This window comes from Rhinichthys klamathensis, unplaced genomic scaffold (genome assembly GCF_029890125.1).
Source record: "Rhinichthys klamathensis goyatoka isolate OS25496 unplaced genomic scaffold, OSU_Roscu_1.1 h1tg000176l_1, whole genome shotgun sequence".
Lineage (NCBI taxonomy): Eukaryota > Metazoa > Chordata > Actinopteri > Cypriniformes > Leuciscidae > Rhinichthys > Rhinichthys klamathensis.
Window position 1 is genome coordinate 11,527,490 of NW_026606705.1, and position 21,461 is coordinate 11,548,950.

The 21,461-nt window shown below is 38.0% G+C and overlaps 1 protein-coding gene across 1 annotated transcript in view; it reads left to right on the plus strand.

The window, feature by feature from the left end:
• taf3 (TAF3 RNA polymerase II, TATA box binding protein (TBP)-associated facto) overlaps positions 1-10,003 on the plus strand; it is a 49,580-nt gene extending 39,577 nt beyond the window's left edge. The window contains exons 4-7 of the mRNA XM_056260461.1: positions 5,314-5,393; positions 7,670-7,916; positions 8,579-8,685; positions 9,402-10,003. Coding sequence (XP_056116436.1) covers positions 5,314-5,393; positions 7,670-7,916; positions 8,579-8,685; positions 9,402-9,516 — 549 coding nt within the window. The 3' untranslated portion in view covers positions 9,517-10,003. The remainder of the gene's footprint in view (positions 1-5,313; positions 5,394-7,669; positions 7,917-8,578; positions 8,686-9,401) is intronic.
• Positions 10,004-21,461: the final 11,458 nt, after the last annotated feature.

Sequence of the window (21,461 nt, forward strand, 5' to 3'; positions counted from 1 at the left end):
TATCATATTTAATTGTATTGCGCTTTATGGTATTACACTCTTGTAAAATTTCAAGAGTTCCTTTTTCACTTTTTCGTTATCGCTTCCTTAGCTCATAGCGCTTTTTAAAGAGCTACGCTGGTCTCCGGGTCACGCTAGCTACAGCACTTTACATCCATTTAGAAGCTGATTAATCAATTTGCGCGATCCCGCAGCCATTTATGTTGGGTGCGCGTGCGGTGCGTGTTTGAATGAGCGGGCCTAATCGTGATAGGAGTAGGTTAAGTAGGACGGGGCACTTTTAGGGAGAAAGACATTGCTGCCACCTCCTCAACCACTTAAAGACTAATTAACATAAGCAGATAGTACTATCTCGTCCTGCTATTGTGGGTCACCCTGAGTGTGCACACACGTTCGCTCTTACAGACGCGCGCACACACACATACATGGCCCTTATCGTCAAGACACACGGCCTTGGCTCCTTCCTTAGGGAGGTTGAGAGGTCTGCACTTGCTTCTGTTTTGGATGGCTGTTCCCCCTTTGCCCTACTGTGGTTAGAAAACACAGGTACCATTTTTCCAAGTGGGAGATATTGTTATCTGAAGTTTTTTGAATTTTAAAACGACAACTATAATGACCATTAAAAATCTAAAATCATTGTTAAAGGGTTAGTTCACCCAAAAATGAAAATTCTGTCAGTAATTACTGACCCTCATGTTGTTCCAACCCCGTAAGACTTTCATTCATCTTCGGAACACAAATTAAGATATTTTTGATGAAATCTGAGAGCTGGATCACTCCTCCATAGGCTTCTTAAGGGATCGAAACTGGCCGGCCCAAAAGTTATGAAAGACATCGTTAAAATAGTCCGAGTGACTACAGTGGCTCAATCTTAAGTTTATCAAGCGGCGAGAATACTTTTTGTGCGCCGAAAAAACAGACAAAAATAACGACTTTATTCAACTACTCTCTAAGGCCGTGATATTTCACGTAGTGAAACTACGCAAAGCTTCTAGGTTGCACGTCATACGTAGGCTCACTATTGGCCGACGCTGGTCATGTGTGTGATGCGTGACGTACAACCTAGAAGCTTTGCGTAGTTTCACTACGTGAAATATCACGGCCTTACAGAGTAGTTGAATAAAGTCGTTCTTTTTGTTTGTTTTTTTGCGCACAAAAAGTATTCTCGTCGCTTGATAAACTTAAGATTGAGCCACTGTAGTCACTCGGACTATTTTAACGATGTCTTTCATAACTTTTGGGCCGGCCAGTTTCGATCCCTTAAGAAGCCTATGGAGGAGTGATCCAGCTCTCAGATTTCATCAAAAATATCTTAATTTGTGTTCCGAAGATGAACGAAAGTCTTACGGGGTTGGAACAACATGAGGGTGAGTAATTACTAACAGAATTTTCATTTTTGGGTGAACTAACCCTTTAATCCTGTAACCGTTCTGACAGATTCGGCAAGCAATTTGTAAGACTCATTTCAACTGTTAACTAAGATTCTAAGATCCATTTTAAGAATTTGTTAACGGTACTTAAAGTCAGTTTTTCCATGCGTATCACTAGACAAAATTAAACAATTCGCTCTGCCTAAGAAGACTGCCTTTTCGGATAACATCACAAATCCCTTACTTCTCTGTAACCCATCCCATCTCCCTTCATTCTGGCTGAGGTCAGTTCCTAATGGATCAAATCAGTCCTGCCCTTTATTTACTGAGTTGGATCACCATTTGATTCTATAGTCAAATCTGGGGTCCTGAAGCAAAACCAATTTCTACAAGTCTGTTTACTGTCTTTGTTTTATTTAGTGCTACCCACTCTTTCTATTTCATCAAATTCAATTCAGACGGCAAAGTCACAACTCGGGTAAAACATCATTTCTTTTGCCGTGGAATTGTAGGTTATGCCGCTCCATTGTTGAATAGCAGAGCAGGAAACACTGGTACAAGGTGAAACAAGTTTGTTTTGCCCGATTCTCTCGGAGGAGTTTTCCATATATTAACACGGGAGTCTAAAGTTCATTGTGCCAAGTCCAGCGTTAACTCAAGAGCTCCTCTAATCAACTGAAGTACAAACTGCTGATAAATCTTTTATGGCAGTTTAGAGTTGCAGCCCTTGTATATCCCCAGTATAGTGTAACCCGTATATAGGAGCAATCGGGGTTGGCGGTTCTTTCCCAAGCACGTATTGCTAGAAGAGACTTGCGATAGTCATGGTCATAAAGCTTCATAAAAGCCATCCATTTGGGACGATCGGATCTGAAAGCGAATCTGAGAACGAGAATTGCTCGTGCAGGCATACCTCCAGAGCTTTTTTTGTTTTCTTTTTGGCGTCACCCGCCAGGTTTGTTCATGCATATATGCTAATGCGGCGGCTAACACAGCCTCTCACGCTCCCATTCTCTCCAAATGATGCAACCTGCCAGCCATCCTCTCAATTCTGCTGATACTTACGTTCCCCTCTTTCCATAGAAGAAAGGAAGTGAAAAACCGAGAGGATGGGGTGGTAGACAGGCAGAGAGAGCGAGACACAGGGAGGAGTCTCCAAATCCACAAAGGTTTTGTAATGAATGCGCGGAGCAACAATAAAAACAAAAACATTAAAGAGAGAAAAGACGTGTTTCTGTGTTAAACAATTAGTGCAGCGGCATTATGGGGGATCTGGGCGGACAAAAGCGCTACAGCGGCAGGGGTTCTCCCCAACACAAACACACAAAGAGCACCTCACTCCCGTTAAGCCTCGGAAAAACCCCCGAGACACACTCTACACCGGTCTCCTCAGCCAGCGCCGCGTTATCCGTCCCTATGCTATCATCTCCTCCATCTCTCATGCGCTCTGTTCTGTGCATCATCCCATTCTGCTGTTTTTATCTCTGTACTGGGGTCTGTTTGTACCCCTCTCCAATACCCCTCCGTGGCCCCGGACAGGACACACTCCTGCCAGCATTAGAGGTGTGTGTGCATAAAGGGCTTTTCAGGAGGACTGACCCTGGTGCTAGCTAAACTGGATTAGCGGGACACTATGTTGTCCATGTGTGAGCGTCTGAGGTGAGGCCATGTGGTCTTGTCCATATTAGTAGCTGATTTGTAGTTTAATTGCTGACTTTAGGTTTTCACGATTATGTCAATACTGCAAGTTTTGGGAAAGATAACCTCAGGTTTAAGTATTCGTTCAGTGTGTATGAGGAATACGGTGTCCATTCCAACAGTTTAACCTGTTTGGTGATTGTTATTTTAGACAAAAGTGATATTAGCCAAATATTTTTTTCTGTCGTAACCTGAGACACCATGTTTTGTGCATGTAGAACTGATACTGAAGTAGTTGTTTGGTTCTATACACACTCTGTGGATTCAGTACATTTTTCAGTTCAATTTTCGAATGCAGTTGCCTATCCTGTAACGATCCTGTAAGAACGGTTAAGGCACTCAAAAGAGGAGTGACGAACTGCATTTAGCAATGTACAAAACTGGCTTGAAAACTGACAGTTATTATAAACCGTTCGTTATATATAATCATAAAGGCCCGTTCACACCAAGAATGATAACTATAAAGATAACTATTAGCATCCACACCAGCGGACGATATCGGTATGAACTCTGCTATTTTTTTATATTGAGAACTATATCTTTATGGTTATCTTTATAGTGATTGATTATATTGAAAAATAGATTATAGCTTGTTTTAGAACTTTTATGCTATACATTATAATGTTTTGTCACCTTATTTCACCAAGAAGCATGTACAATTCTCATTCACAGCTTTAATGCGATTGTTTCAAAATACAGGCAAAATGGAATAGATTTATTACATTGAGTAGCATATCGGTTATCGTGAGATTATCGGTAATTAGTATAATATTTGTGAAATCCTATTGGATAGACAACAGAATTAAAGAAAGCTAAAAGAGGGCAGGGCAATGAATCAGAATTAACATTTGTAATATACACTCACCGGCCACTTTATTAGGTACCCCATGCTAGTAACGGGTTGGACCCCCTTTTGCCTTCAGAACTGCCTCAATTCTTCGTGGCATAGATTCAACAAGGTGCTGGAAGCATTCCTCAGGGAGTTTGGTCCATATTGACATGATGGCATCACACAGTTGCCGCAGATTTGTCGGCTGCACATCCATGATGCGAATCTCCCGTTCCACCACATCCCAAAGATGCTCTATTGGGTTGAGATCTGGTGACTGTGGAGGCCATTTTAGTACAGTGAACTCATTGTCATGTTCAAGAAACCAATTTGAAATGATTAGAGCTTTGTGACATGGTGGAAGTAGCCATCAGAGGATGGGTACATGGTGGCCATAAAGGGATGGACATGGTCAGAAACAATGCTCAGGTAGGCCGTGGCATTTAAACGATGCCCAATTGGCACTAAGGGGCCTAAAGTGTGCCAAGAAAACATCCCCCACACCATTACACCACCACCACCAGCCTGCACAGTGGTAACAAGGCATGATGGTTCCATGTTCTCATTCTGTTTACGCCAAATTCTGACTCTAACATCTGAATGTCTCAACAGAAATCGAGACTCATCAGACCAGGCAACATTTTTCCAGTCTTCAACTGTTTAATTTTGGTGAGCTCTTGCAAATTGTAGCCTCTTTTTCCTATTTGTAGTGGAGATGAGTGGTAACCGGTGGAGTCTTCTGCTGTTGTAGCCCATCCGCCTCAAGGTTGTGCGTGTTGTGGCTTCACAAATGCTTTGCTGCATACCTCGGTTGTAACGAGTGGTTATTTCAGTCACTGTTGCCCTTCTATCAGCTCGAACCAGTCTGGCCATTCTCCTCTGACCTCTGGCATCAACAAGGCATTTCCGCCCACAGAACTGCCGCTCACTGGATGTTTTTTCTTTTTCGGACCATTCTCTGTAAACCCTAGAGATGGTTGTGCGTGAAAATCCCAGTAGATTAGCAGTTTCTGAAATACTCAGACCAGCCCTTCTGGCACCAACAATCATGCCACGTTCAAAGTCACTCAAATCACCTTTCTTCCCCATACTGATGCTCGGTTTGAACTGCAGGAGATTGTCTTGACCATGTCTACATGCCTAAATGCACTGAGTTGCCGCCATGTGATTGGCTGCTTAGAAATTAAGTGTTAACGAGCAGTTGGACAGGTGTACCTAATAAAGTGGCCGGTGAGTGTATATATATTGCATTTTAGAAGATTAAATTTCGAAGTTTTATAAATTGATTTTATTAGATACCGTTTTTGATGATAAATTTGTATTAAATCATAAAATACAGAGACTTGGAAAACAGAATTTGGGAAAAAATAAAATGGGAATTGCTATATATTTCAAATGATTTCTGTCTCTGTTCAGGCTGATATTTCTCCCGCTGTCCCACCGTCTCCTGTCATTCCCCGACTGACCCTCAGAGTGGGCGCTGGACAAGACAAGATGTAAGTACCACACACACACACACACACACATGAAGAGTTGAGACTATCAGGCAGCTCTCTGTGTGGTCAGAGTCTCTGAGTCTGTGTACAGGTGTGAGTTTCAGGCTTTGGGTCTTGTGACCAGTCCCAGACGGCCCATGAGGTCTTTTAGGGGGGCAAACACACACACACACACTCACACACCCCGCATCATGACCCCCTCCTGCACACTCCTATCAATAGTGCTAGTGTTCACACCACTTAACCCCCTCACACACACACACACACACAGCGCCATACTACAGGTAAGGCGATTACTGATTCCTGAACGTCTACACGTGAATGATGTCGCTTTAATGGCCAGTGTGATTTCGACTTGGAAAGTATAGTGTCTACACTGTGTTTTGACTGTGCTTTTGAATTTCTTCCTCACCTCTTCAGTTCCACCTGCATGCAGGACAGGAAGCATTAGTGTTTACGTCTGAGCGTGTGTCTGTTTGTACAGCATGGCCTTTATTCTCAGTGCGTCGGGGCTCTGATGTTGCCTGTGTTCGTGCACCTGTAGTCTGCTGTGTGGAAAAACACAATCAGCAGTCCTTTCAAGAGCAAAATGTGTTTTTATGTCTGTCCTTGTGTTTTATTTCATTTACATAAGCACAAAGCTTTAGATTTTGTTTATGTTTAACTTTTATTTTTGGTTGAAAGACTTGTGGGATGCACTGTATATTATGAAAGTAAAAGAGATTAAAGAGTACTGATTTGTATCGGCAATAACAAAATTATAATGATCGGTAAAGTGTAAATTTTTCCGAGATCTCAACTGAAGCTCCTCTGATGCACGTGAAAACATGGACACGGGTCAACTTTGACCTCTGAAAGGTTTTGAGGTCACATCCTGGACAGGGCATACCCCACACCATCTTTGCCCCGAGAGGGAGCCTTGTGCATGGTTGTGGTGTGTGTGTGTGTGTCAGTCAGATGAAGCATAAATAATGAGTGCCTGTGTGTGTAATCGGAGCTGACCGTTTGACACGCCCTTCTCAGGGTCAATACCACAGCAAGCGCCGCTGTCCACTCTCTCCGAGCCTGTCAATCAACCTGTTACTCGGCAACAGCAGGGTTTAATCAGTATGTCTGGTTGCATTTAAAAGATTAACTGCTTTAAGTTCTTCTCTATTGCACAGATCAGAATTATTAAGGATATTGGTGTATATATATATATATTGGTGAACATATCATCAGCCAATATTAGCTAACATTGAACGAGATAATATAAGTATTATATTAATTAATATATAAATAAATTAATATTTTTCTTAATGCAAGCATTCATACAGTCATAAGTATAGCATCCCAATTAAATGGTGGTATGTTGATTACTCCTATTGTTTAGAGCTTTAGTGTGATTTTTATTATTATTATTATTATTTTGTATATACATACATATTTTAGGTTAGGTTAGGTTTTTCATTCATTCAATTATTTATTTTTCCTGTTTTATTTATTTAATTGGCTGATTCATTCATAATGAAAAACAAAATTTAAACAGAAAATCAGAGTTATCATATTGTTCATTTACATTAGTTTTTGGCCATTACAGAATAATGATGCCTCATGATGTCAGCATTTTATATCAATATTATATATACCAATAATACTTTTTATCAATATTTACATTACCAGTGTACCCTTCACCATACCTAGAGATTGGCATGGGGTACTTTCCATAAGATCATCTCTCAATGCAAATCAAACCAGCTATTAGGCTAACTGAAATAAAACCATGCTAATCTCTAGGTATGGTGAAGGGAATGTGATGATGTGGGGATATTTTAATTCCAAAGGCCAAGGGAACTTTATCAGGATGCATAGTATCCTGGATCCCTTGAAATAACTGGCCTTTAAAAATCAAAATCTGCCTGCCTCTATTGGAATTTAACATAGGGGTGTACTGACTTATGCCCCCTGTATTTTAAGGAAGAACATTTATTTATTTGCGATACATTATTCATTCACAAAGAAAATTGGTGTCCTTAAAGGTTGTATTTTCCCTTATTTTTTTAATTAAGGCATTAAGATCAATTTCCAAAAGATGATTTTTATTCCTCTTTAGCATGGATATGTTCACTTATGCTAAGCACTGTACATATAAGGGCATAGGCAAACATAATATATATGTATATAATGAACATAATCAATTATATTTATCAAACAGTAGTACAATAAACTATCAATTCATGTAAATAAATGAGATGATACGGTATGTAACCCTTTCTCCCTCTCTCTTTCTGCACCAGTGTGATCAGTAAAGTGGTCCCAGAGTCAGAGCCCTTCCCTCCTCCACCACGGACCCATGTGGCCAGGTCGGGTCCGGGAGCTCGGATGCGTTCCCCTCCAGCTCCTCCTCCACCTGCCCTGGCACCTGTAGCACCTCCACCCCGCCCTCCTCCTGTCCTGCCCCCAGCCGCCCCCATTCAGACGCCAACCAGCCAGGCCAAGTCACGGGGGTGCAGCGTCGTCACAGAGACCGTCAGTGCATACGTGGTAAGTCTCAAATATACACACGAGAGCACTATTGGAAATGAATTACTGGATTCATTTGAAATATAATCTGTATTAATAATCATATATATTATATTCATATTTTTTATATTCATATTAATTTCTTAATAATTAATTACACAATCAATAATTCTAGTTTTAGGCTATTTACAGTTGTCATGAAATTATATAATACGGCAATATACAGTTCTACAGATGTGTATCATGCTTTGTGTGACTTCCAATCAGAATTTAAAGATGAAACTTTCCATTTTATAATTGAGCTAAGGTACAAGATGCTATTCGTTTTATATAAATATCATGCGTGACTTCCTTTATCAGTTTGACCTTTGCTTCGACCAAGAAACACATTTTGAATTTTATGCACTGAATTGTCGTCGTTAATTATTTTTAGCCATTATTTGGTTTAATTCGATTTATTCAAACATACATTTCACGATTGAGACAGAATGCTTATAAATGCATTGAAAACAATGCATATCTATCTAACACATATTGCTTAGATTGAATTATTTTCTAGCTAAAAGAATGGGTTGTTCTGAATGTGACATACATATAATAGCACTTGTTTTTACCAATGCCAGATGTAACACTTCCAAATTGGTTTGATTGAATATATTGATTCTTGTGTTTGTTCATCACAGATTCTAGATGAAAGGGGTAATAAGATCTGGATTTGTCCAGGATGTAATAAACCTGATGACGGCAGTCCCATGATCGGATGCGACGAGTGTGACGACTGGTATCACTGGTAAAAGCTCTTTCCAGCTTCTCTTACGTTACACACTCACCAAACACTGATTTTATTTGTTTTTTTTTTCTGTAATGTGACATAATTTACACAGAAAACAGATTGTGTTCTACAGAAAGAAATGTAGACGGGATGTTTTATCTATAAGGAAGTTGTCTCAGTTTTGATTTCATCTTGACTTCAGGAGAAGTCATACGATCTTTATTCATCTTGTGTGGTGCACAAGACACTTCCTTTTTTTTGACATACAAGCTCAAAATGCAGTATGTTTTGATTAAATAAAGTTACAGAGTTGTTTTATTTTACACTAATTCTCTTTCATGCCATTTCAAGAGCCACACACACTTCAACACAAAGTAAATCAGAGGAAGTGCCAATCACAAAAAAAAAAAAAAAAGAGTCTAGATTGCCTGGCATTACTGTAAAGCTTTATGGGAATCATCTTTTTGATGCGTTTCGCTTACAGATCAAAAATACACACACACATAGAGAGAACAAATTGTGTCTCTTTCATGATGAAAGCAGATATTTTGATGTGCTGAGAATGATCAAGTAGTTTTATATTTAAAAGACATGCTTTTTTGAATCTCCATTTTGGATTTATGTACCAATATAAGAGAAGTCCAAACTTGGCACATAAACTTGAATGATATAGATCGGTATCATGACAAACAACTTGTAAGTGAGACTCGTCGATCTCTTTCTCTCTCCTTCAGGCCATGTGTGGGTATTTTAGCCGCCCCTCCGGAGGACCAGTCGTGGTTCTGTGTGAAATGCGCTGGCAAGAAGAAAGACAAGAAGACAAAAAAAAGGAAACGCAAAGCGCACTGACCCACATTTCTTCTTTTTTTTTTTCTTTTTTTTCTCCCGTGTCCGTGCTCATCTGTTTTCGCCTTAACTCTATTTTGCTGCATTTGTCTGTTTTTTTTGTTTGTTTTTTTCGTTTTCACCCAGCCCTTCTTTTAACTTGGTTAACTTAACTCAGTGTCCGGTATCATAATGTATTTTTTAAAAATGAAAATTTCAAATGTTGTATATGTTACTTTTTTATGTGGAGGATCGTACAGTATGTCTATATGATCTTTGTACCGAGCTCATGATTGTTCAGTAGATGTGTGTTGAAATGAACCTCTCAGTTCGCCCTCGTTTAAAGGTTGTTCCATGTTATGTGCTCATTCATCAAATCACCCAGGAGAAGAAAAAAAAAACGTTCTGTACTATAATCTGCCTTTTAATATCGTTCTTCTGATTGATTTTGACTGGAGGTGCAGTTTCATTTTACTATGGATTTAATTAAAAGTTGCTTTTTCACATCTTATTGTTTGGTTGTCTTGTCGTTCGTTTGGGTGGGAGTGTACAGATAGGTAGTCCACTCATTCAGAAAAAACAAATGCTAAATCAGTGACTGTAATCTTAACATAAGATTTTCATGAGCACTGTCAAAATAATAAATAAAAGTTTAAATGTATTTTATTATTTGACCTCGGTGATATTTCTGTATATTCGTTTCAGTTGGTTGGTTTTGACTTTTCGTCATTTCTCACAAATGGATTTTGGGAACCATAGTGTAAATGTTTTTTATATTGCCGCCATAAAGGTTGCAATGAGTTAAATATGATAAATGAAGTGTCAGTTATGCAATGAAATGTTTTTTCAAGAACACATTGAATAAAAAAAACCAGATAACCAGAGAGATGGGCATTGTTTATTGAAAAATGATATGTTGCGTGTACAACATCCTGTCATTTCATTCTTGTCCTAACAAAAAATTTAATGGTTTCAACTTACAGAGGCCACAAAAAGTTTTTTAGTTTAAAGGAGCTGTATGTAAGATTGTGGCCAAAACTGGTACTGCAATCACTTTCAAATTACTGTAGAGCGGTGTATCCCCTCCCCCTCCTCCCTGACTCAAGGTTGCCAGATAGGCTGCAGGATCCCGCAGGAACGTGACGAGCTGCAGCTGTGGTAACTAGAGCAGAGCTGGCAACCCGGATGCTGCAACACTATTGACTTCGTGATTGGTAGATAGGTGGAGGGTGGAGCATCAGACCAAAACACAACATGACAACATCAACATCAGTTGAGGGCTGCAACTGCACTTTTTAAATGACAATATGCTGGCCAGACAACTGTTGTCAGTGATATAAGTATTTGAAATGTACATGATTTCTTAATGTCTAGTGACATATCAGGGCCATTTTATGATTAATTGAAATACATTTCTTACATACAGCTCCTTTAACTCTTTTTATTGATGTTTTTCCAATCAACCCCAAAAAAGTATTTTGACACTTTTAAAAGTGTCTGGTGTTGCAAGTGTCAAAGCAATCCCATTTATATTAAAGAAAGATTAACAAGTGATTTTTTCCCATGTTAACACTAAAATGATAAAACATTATAATTTGAAGAATTTGTTTATAGATATGTCGATATGATAGGCTTTATGTCGAACGTCACATGAACAAACAGGGAAAAAGCTCTCATCGAATCCGCTTGTTGAAGCAGTGAACTGACGGCAATATCTACGAACTTTTAAGGTAAGCTAACGTATCTAGTACTTTATTTTTATTGTTGGTTTTTACAAATGTTAAAGAGAAGAATGATTTTTTTTTTATTTAAGATTAATTGCATATGCGATTGACATCGGTTATGCTCATTGGTAGCTCCTTTGAAAGCATCTTAAAATAGCTGGCCGCCAACGAATTCAGCATCAGGTATTTGACATTGTTCTCACGCCATACAGTATCCATATTCTCACTTAGTTAAAAAAAAAAAAACATCGTGGAGCAAAGAGGACACGGACAACGCGCAGACCGACAAGACACGGCAGGTTACTTTTGATGAAACAAAGTCTCAGCTTTCAAATTGTTAATACGAAAAAGTTTAATTACGAAATTCAAACAATACCGTTTTGGCGCACTAATGTGGCGTGACGCATTGTGTGTTGTCAAACGAAGAGTAGCCTTGTGCACGTGAATTATCATATTTTCTTCTTCTACTAGTTACAGTTCAAAATAAACACGATTTAACATCAAAGGGGATGTTGAAAGAACCATTTAATGATCATGTTTCTTCAATCAGTTTTTCAACCACTGATAAAACAGATATGTAAACAATGTCACGTTAACAATATGTAAACAATATGTCACGTTAAGAAAAGACATTCAATGTCCATTAACTAGTTAGCGAGAAGCATGTAGGCCTACTCCAGAGAGCACTAAAAAATGCACTATATTAGCCTACATATTAATTATAAAAATTAACATGTACGTAGCTAACCTACTGTCCATAAATTATTTCGATATTGAATCGAGATCAAAATCGAATCCCAAGCTCATGAATCGAATCATGAATTTTGTCAATAGCCTACCTCTCACTCCTGAACTCAAAAGTTGGCTGCCCAAGGCTTTAAAACATACAAAGACCTGTTTTACAGAATACGGAAGCTTGTTGCGCATAACTGCATTAATTTGCTACCTGGTAGGCTACAATTGATAATTTAAAGTATAGCCTACAACACAACAGTTAGTGACAGTAGCTCTAGGGCCTATACCATGAAGTAATTTTAGGTAGACAGTTGACAGCCAGGTATGTTTCAGGTTAGTTTGCACTACCCTGGGTTTTAGTCACCATGAAAGTGGCTTGGCTTTTAGCGGTGTTCATCGCCATAGTCTAGGGCTAGGCTAACTTGCACTCCGGCTAATCTGCTTCGTGTTAAAAGTCACTAAAAGATTTTTAAATACAAAATTGTCTGGCTTTTAGTCATTACTATTATAATTATTTTTATATGATTTATATATTGTTTATGTAATATTATTCCCCTAATCCATCACACGTGAGCCATTTTAGTGTAACAGTATAACTCTGTTAAACCACCTGATGTACGCAGATGATTTAGTTGTTATGTCCCCCAGTTCTGTTGGGTTCCAGCAGTTGTTGGATATATGCTCCAAGTATGGGGGTGAGTTTGATGTACAATGCAAGGAAGAGTGTTGTGTTGGTTTGTAGGACTAGAGAAGATCAGAAGCTGCACTTTCCTATGTTTTACCTGTCAGGGCAATGTATCTGTGTATCTAACTGTACAGAATATCTTGGGCATATCATTACTGACAAGATGGAAGATGATGCTGACATGTATAGGCAAAGACGAATGTTGAATGTACAAGCGGACATGTTAGTCAGGAAATTTCAAGTGCACTTGTTTCGTGCTTACTGTACCCCTATGTATGCAGCCCCATTATGGGTCAACTACAGAAAGGAGACCATGCGTAAACTGCAGGTAGCATATAATGATTGTCTGAGGATACTGCTGAATAAGCCCAGGAGCAGCAGTGCAAATAAGCTTTTTTGTGACTTGAGGCTAAGCTGTTTGCAGGCCCTTTTGAGGAATCTAATGTTTAAGTTTATGGGTCGACTTGATGAGTCAAGAAACTATATTATAGTAAGGCTCACAAGTCCCAGGTGTAGCTCGGTCCGATATCAATCACACCTATGGAAGCATTCTCTGTCATAAAGTTTATATATTAAACATTTAGTTTAAATGAACACAAATATATAGCCTACAGATAATATGTAGCTAATATAAATATGATTTGGAATCGGTAGATAGGCTAAAGTTTTAAATATTACTATGTGAGCTTACATGTCCGACTCTCTGTATATCTATATATATTATCAACTATATAAACTAACTTCACAACTTTCACTTGCACTGATATAGCAAGATATTTTGCTACAAATGCATTTTTGTACTTCATATTCTTAAAAAAGAATTTCGCCGATTCTCAGTTTCGCAGTTTCTCTATGTTGCATGTGATTGGCTGTTCGCCACTGATGTCACAATTTCATGTGCATGCGCTCCATGAACTCAGGATCAAAGCCTGAGATGACAGAGAAAGTTGATGATCCGCGTCATGGTACCAACAAAGCCTGATCGAATTGGTATACCATCATGGTACAGGCCCCTGGTCTTCGAACCAGATTTCTGCCATATAAGAACTGTATGTATAGTACACTATTTCGCCGTCTTTATGAGTGAATCGTTGAATAATTTTCTCAACCGATTCATTCATTGATGTTCTATATTGCTTTATCATTCATTCAGCAATTGCTATGCTATGCATACCAAAGCATTGTGTTACCAGTTTCCACTACTAAAAATATTTCAGTTGAGATTACATGATAATTTTATTTTAAGTTAAATGTATGAATCAGCTTACTCAAATATTTCAAGTTAAGAGCAATTAAAATGTATGAGTAGGCCTACAAAATACAAATCTGCCATGTTTTGCTTACTTAAACTTTGAATTTCTTAATTTCTTTCTCTTAAATTCTGGTTCACAGTGTATTTATCATTTGAAATATTACAAACGTCTTTTTGTGAAACGTTAGCTTATTTGCTAGTCTTCTTTAAAATAGGCTAAAACATGGTTCAAATATATGAAGAAAACATTAAGACATTTTTTAAAGCGTCGAAAGACATTTTTAACGACACTATACTTTGAGCAACCGATCTAAATGTAACCCTTCTTTTTTTTTTTTATTAGCAAGATAAGAAATAATGAGGACAGATTTTGAAATTGTATTAATATACTCAAGAAAGTACATAAAGCATTTACATCATCTACATATATGAAGGGTAAACCGGGTAAAATACTTGTCTTATCACTCTGTCCCTTTGTAGTTCTGCCAATATGACTATTTAGCTCCCACACAGCAGCTTTGAAGTGTTCCACCTGATGTGGACTCTCCGCCACTGAACTCATTTAAAATCTCCTCAAATATCCCGTCACTACCTGTCATTTCCGCTAATCGCACAGATACGACTGGCTAAATGAGCCTTTGCCGTAGCGAGATCATTTCTTTATGTTAGCGCTTATCACAGAAAACTGAGGCCTTTATTGTTGCATTGTTATTCGTTTCAAAGCAGAAATGACTGTTCTGCTGCAGCGGGGAGCAGTTAGCAGTGGACTGGATGGTGATAAGAAATGCGTTCCACATGTAGACTGGTATCCAGCACTGCTTCTTAAACGACGGAGTATCTACAGACAATAGCTTTGAGCTCTGAGCACCTTCTATAACAAAACACCCATGAAATGTTGGCAATGCAGCAAAGACGAGCGGTAAGGTCATGACTATAAATGTAAAAGCGACACAACAACCATGTGGATTCGTCATGATGTATCAAAAATGCTAAATTCGTGCATCAAAACGGTTTTTATTATATGCCCGTTCACACCTGAAACGATAACTATTATAGCGCACACTCCAATAGACTATTCGAAGTGTATACGTCAGTTACTGTTTTCAACAAATTACTAACATGCCCTTTAAAGTCACCATGAAATCAAAAATAAAAGTACACATTATAAATGATTTCACATGCCCTCATAATCTTTAATCAAAATAACTTCCCCTCGCTCTTGCAACGACATCTCTTCTCTGATGACACGTTCACTGTCGTGAGGGCGGGACAACCTGTCACTCACATGACATTACACACCAATAGCAAACCACAACCATCCAATGATCCAATCAAATTCCGATGGACAAAATAAAGTCCCGTCGTACTTTTTTTTTTTTTTTTTTTCAAGCACTGAAAATTACAAATAGAAAGAGTGCACTACCGCCCACTTTTTTAAACAGCGTTGGTTCCGGAAGTAGGCTATATTTCCATTAATTTCTCATAGAGATTTTAAAAAAGTATTCGTTAAGGCGTTATAAGCCATGAACCAAGCCAATCAGCTACGAGGTGAACCACAAATATATACAAAATAATTTACACACATGTATATTATGCAAACACAAACTTTTATTTTGGATGTGATTAATCACGATTAATCGTGAAAATAATATAATGACAAAACAAAAAAAGGTTTAACAGTGTGTGCTTAATGGCTTTAGTGATGGAAAGAACTACAATCCCATGAAGCATTGCTAACAGCATAATTGAATTAAAAATGATGGAGAAATATAAAACTATACTCATTTAAAAATGTATGTTAAGTTTATTGCAAAATATCCATATGTACATTCAAATATTTAAGTATTTACTGTGCTTCATGGGAGTGGGTGGAGCTAAAGAGAACATGTGGTGTTTTTTGTTTGTCTCAACTCTCTGATTGGTGAAATGATCTGCACAGCATCATGGGAAATGTAGTTTTCCCACCACTATTTCAGCTGTTAAACACGATCATTTTAAAACTAAGTTAAAATAATTCGGGCTAACGGCTTCAACAGAAGCAAATACTTTCGACTAATAACCTCGTAGCTCACAGTAAGGCTGTCTTTAAAGGTTTATAAATTATCATTAATAATAATTCAGTTTTTACTTCCGGAGCCCGACTGTTGCACTATATAGATATACCAGTAAGATCCTTCCTCTCTGTCGTTATGGTTATAGTGCTGTCGTGGACTCCGCTGTTCTTTTATTTTTAAAACTTTATGGTTATATCGTTTTCATAGTCTAGTCTATCATCTTGTTGCTGTATTTCATGAATCATTATTTGTTTTTGCTATTTAATTTTAAAAATGCCCCCATGTCATAAACGTAGATGATGGTATCATTGTATCAGGTAATTTAATTACAGTCACATATATACATGCATGTTGTGAAGGCTCTTCTGACTGAGTGATGTTCGTTTTTGCAGATTAGAAGATAAACGTCACTCACGGCTTCCACAAAGGTTAGAGGTCACGTGAAGAGGTCAGAGGAGAGACACAAGTTTCCTCTAAAGGTGAGAAGAGAGAAAAAAACAAACAAGGCATTTCATGGCAGATTGATTAATACACACATATTGAAAGATATCTAATGATTAACATTAACAAGTTATGTTATGAATTTGCAATGAAATCCTTCTTCCTTGTCTGTGCTTTATTGATATATTTTTGTTCAGTTATATATCTGTAGCTTTCTGAGAAAACAGGCAAAAATGTCCATACTACAAAAACTTTGAGTATATTTGCCTTTTTTTCCTCCCCAGTAAAAATCTAAACCTAAACCTTTCCATAATTGACATAAGATATTAAGACTTTTTTTCAAGACAATGTAGTTTCTTCCTTGCAATTTTTTTTTTTTTTGGCCTTTAGTTGGCCGTGTGGGTTTGATATCTTCTGTAAAACTGTATAGGCCTGCTTATATGTATGAGTGTTGTAATCGACTTATGTAACCTACAAATAACTTTGAATGAGCAAACACTGGCAGCGAGATCAAATCTTTCAAATACATCTTCATAAAGCAAACTTAAAGGATTGTGTCCCTAGCATTTCCTTCTTGATCCCTATAACATATGTTAACCTTTTATTTGACACATTTAGACGCTACACCTGAAACCTGCGTAAACTGTTCATTTGCAAGTCAAATTTATCCACATTATGCTATGCATGGAACAGGACAAAAAATGATTTTAAACAGACTTCAAAATAACACATGCAAACACAAATGGTCTACACAAAAATAGCTATGAACTAATAGCCTACTGCAAAGACTAATATACAAGGATAACGAAGATGATGATGATGATGAAGAAATCAAATCATGACGCCCCCTGTTGGTGAACTTTATAATACAAGACACTGATGTTTGTAAGTCAATAAACATCAACACATTGACTTTAATATGAACTTTATTTAATATGAAAAGCAAAGTTAATGCAAACAGACTTAGGAAGCCACTCTGCTCATCTTAAAACAAAAGCTTAATGCTGTAGCCTATCAAAATCCTATATGGAATATTTTCTATGATTTACCGATTGGGCTCTGTCTGTGAATATAGGCTATAGATTATTATTTAATTTTTTTTAATTGCCTTGAATTTTTTTTAACTAGCCATGAAAAAATATTACAAGTTAAATATTTCATAAAATTACAACTTAGTTAAAAAGGTATTATTATGTAAAACAAGCTGCAGTTTAGTGGATTTTTAAGGTTAAACATAAGCTATTCCACATCAATTGACCCGCCGCAACTATGGGTGTAATCTCATTTTCTTACATTAAAGCATGCAGGCCATCAATGCTATCAAGACAGTGCTAAAAGGATTGTATCAGCCTGTTTGAAGAAACATTTAACAGTCGGACAATGTAAAAGGATGTGGTATATCACAGATAGCCTACTCATCACGGGATCAAGTACAGTTGTGCATCAAAGTTCCTTTCATTTCATATATTTTTCCATATATTGCACACTTTGGTCATTATCCCCTCTTAGGCTATAATTCACATTGGACCATTTAAAGGCATATAACATGGTTTTACCCTTGCGATCTGTAAGATTGTGAACATGCCTTTTAAGGAGAACGGCCCATATTTCCCTTTTTGAATTCAGAAAGAGCTTTTCTTATGTGTTTGCTGCATACTTTTTGTGAGAGTGAAATTGTGATTTATCGGAGGCACTGTAAGCTACTCTCGGAGCTTATCTTCCTTTTACGCAAAGGTAGCGCGTTTCTTTATCAATTGTTTTGAAACGACAAGCTTCAAAAGCAATTAAGGACGTGATATGACACCAACGCAGATGAATTTCGAATACATTTTAATTAGAATATTTATTTATTTCGCGTTTCTTCTCAGCCCGAAGCTCCTTGTGCAATTAAAGAGGGCGCGTGATGTTTGAATAGCCTGATCAATAGCCTGAATGCTGGCGCGCGCACGCGTGGATTTAACATAATCAGCCTCGTGGGCGTCACGCGAACTTCCAGCGTGAAGGTGCAGCGCGGAGATAGGTAATTATTTCACCAAAGGCACTAATGAACGCTCTATCTGCCTTTCACAACTCGCATCGCGTTCTGCCCTTACGACATTTGCTATAAACTTTCTCCTTCTTATGAGGAAAGAAGAGAAAGAATAAACAAAACGAAACTGGGAGGGGGGGATTCTTAGTGTAGGCTACATCGCAAAGGGGTGTGAGGCATATCATTTGTCGTCATAGCTGCCAAGTTTAACATGCTATTTTCTATGAACATTCCAAGAAAAATGTCTGAACAGTTGAATGGAGTCTGAACCCTAGCTGTGAATGGAGACCGGGGCTAGTTGTCACACGGTTTACTCCATTTATTATTCCTCATGGTTTATGTCAAATCCTCTACGCATTTTAAACAGTAAAAAGTTTTTTAGCATTTTCACCGTTTTCGCAGAGGAAAAAGATAGTTCAGTAATGCAGCACATTTATCTTTTGAACTGTCATAGTATATGGGGTAAGTTGTCACAATGAGAACCTCATTTAAAATCCTGTTGTTGCCTTTTTAGTATAGGCCTATAGCCTACCACACACACACACACACATAAGTTGGGTTTTCATGTTTTATTGAGACTGCCATAGACATAATGATTTTTATACTGAACAAACTGTATATTCTGTACCCACACTAACCCTACCCCTAAACCTAACTACCCATTACAGAAAACTTTCTGCATTTTTACTTAAAAAACACACAACAAAAAACAACAACCCATCACTTAATATGATTTATAAGCTGTTTTCTTCATGGGGACCAAAAAATGTCCCCACAAGGCAAAGGATTTCGAATACTGCCATCTTTGTGGGGAGGGGACATCCCCATAGGGTTTACTTGGACACACACACACACACACACACACACTATAAAAGGTAACACAAACTATCATTGTTTTGACAAACAAATATTGTAATAAATTGCCCCATCTGACAGCACAGTTCAACCTCATCGAGTAAAATGATTTAGTTGCCTGAATGCATGCCAGTGTGGTTTCATTGCGTTCACTTGTTTGCCCAAAAGCTGTAACAAAAATATGATGCTATATTGGGGTTTTATTTTCGAGAAAAAAAATTCACAATATTTTAACTTTGAACAAAATAGTTCAGATATAGCATACATTTTCTCAATGTGACAACTAGCCCCGATCTTCCCTGTATGCGAACAGACAAGCCAGCCACTTAAGCATTCATAAAAGAATGAATGAATGTAATTATCATACGTGCAAACCATAAGTAAACCCTGCTCCCTTGCTAGTGCACCACTGAGTTTTGTCGCATGACACCGAAGCGCACAGCTTTTCAGCCTATTCAGTTTTCCCGGCATGCTTCCCAGTCATGCAATATGCATCCTTCTCCCTGAAAGGGTGGAATAGATTGTCGATACAAAATGTCAAAATAAAACGGTAGCGCCCCTCGCGCTCTCTGTAGTAGGCCTATTTAAACTGAAAGTAAAGGCATTTTTCTCCTTGCGCATTAGAGAGGGAGGGGAGTGATAGAAAGAGGGGAGTGCAGAATAAAGACACCTACAAGAGGCCATGCATCTCCTTTGATCAGAAAGGGCAGTTGCGTCATCAGATGCTGATGTTGGGCAGCGCGCGCACGCGCTCGGTGAGGAAAAAAAGAACGGGAAAGTGTCATCATAAACGCGCGCTGTGTCGGGGAATGACTTTGTGACGACCTTTGTTGCAAATGGGCTGCAGACATGGAAATGGCTTAGCGCTATCGCCGTCTCCCAGGCAACCATCAGGGTCCCCATCTCTCGCGGAGAAATGAGTTATGAAAAGACTGGAGTGAAGCAGGGATTAAACATGATCCTGGGGACAGGGTGTCAATCAAAAAAGCCAACTCACAAACCGCGCTCCTTTTTTTCCCCACTACAAAATTGTATTTTGAAACGCAGCATATATTTACTGCCAAAGGTGCCACTGTCTATTTTATATTTATTTAAGGCCGATAATGAATTGGTGCTTTAGTGCGCCTATAAAGATGGGGAAGGTTGTGCTTTTAAAATCCGTTATCGGAGAGGATTTAGCTCGGCGCAGTGCTCACAGGCAATGGGTATTTTTTCAATTACCCAGATTAATTGCACTGCATAAATTAGAATACAAGTAAAGTGAATGGAGATCAAAGTTGTTGATAAATCTGAGACATGGTGGAAGCTCGAACTGGCGCACATTGTTGCTGCACTGGGAACGTATTATGTCAGCTTGTCCGATCTGTTTTTATCGCGAAAAATTAGAAATGAAATGCGATGCCATATGAGCTGCTGGGCTGGACCCCTTTCATGGTAGACGCCATTTTTAATTTGACGCGACTGAAAACGAGGCATTTGGACAAAGTTCAGCCTGCTGTGGTGGATATATATATATATATATATATATATATATATATATATATATATATATATATATATCAGTGCTGTCAAATCAATTAATCACGATTAATCTAATCTAACATAAAAGTTTGTTTATATATGTGTATAACCTATATATATATATATATATGTGTGTGTGTGTGTGTGTGTGTGTGTGTCTGTGGGTTATTACTACATAATATATACAAAAAAATGTATGTATTGATTAATCATTAATCATTATTCAATATGTATGTATATGCACTAAGCAGCACACACACACACACACACACACACACACACACACACACACACACCTATATATATATATTTAAATATATACATATATATGTGCTGTCAAATCTATTATATATCGATATGCAGTAAATCGATTAATCGCAATTAATCGCATCTAACATAAAAGTTTGTTTATATAATATCTGTGTATTATGCACCACAGCAGGCCTTATAAATATTGAGCAGACTAAATATATATCACGTTTATTTTTCATTTTCCAGAATATATCATATATATCCAGAATCTTGAAATGAAAAATAAACGTGTTCTAAGGCCTATTAAACTCTGTCAGTATACGTCCATCGCAGCCTAGTTTTCATGCACGTCAAATGATGTCCCGTCTACATCGACTAAAGGTACCAAATCAACACAATCTTAATTGTATTTATATCGTTT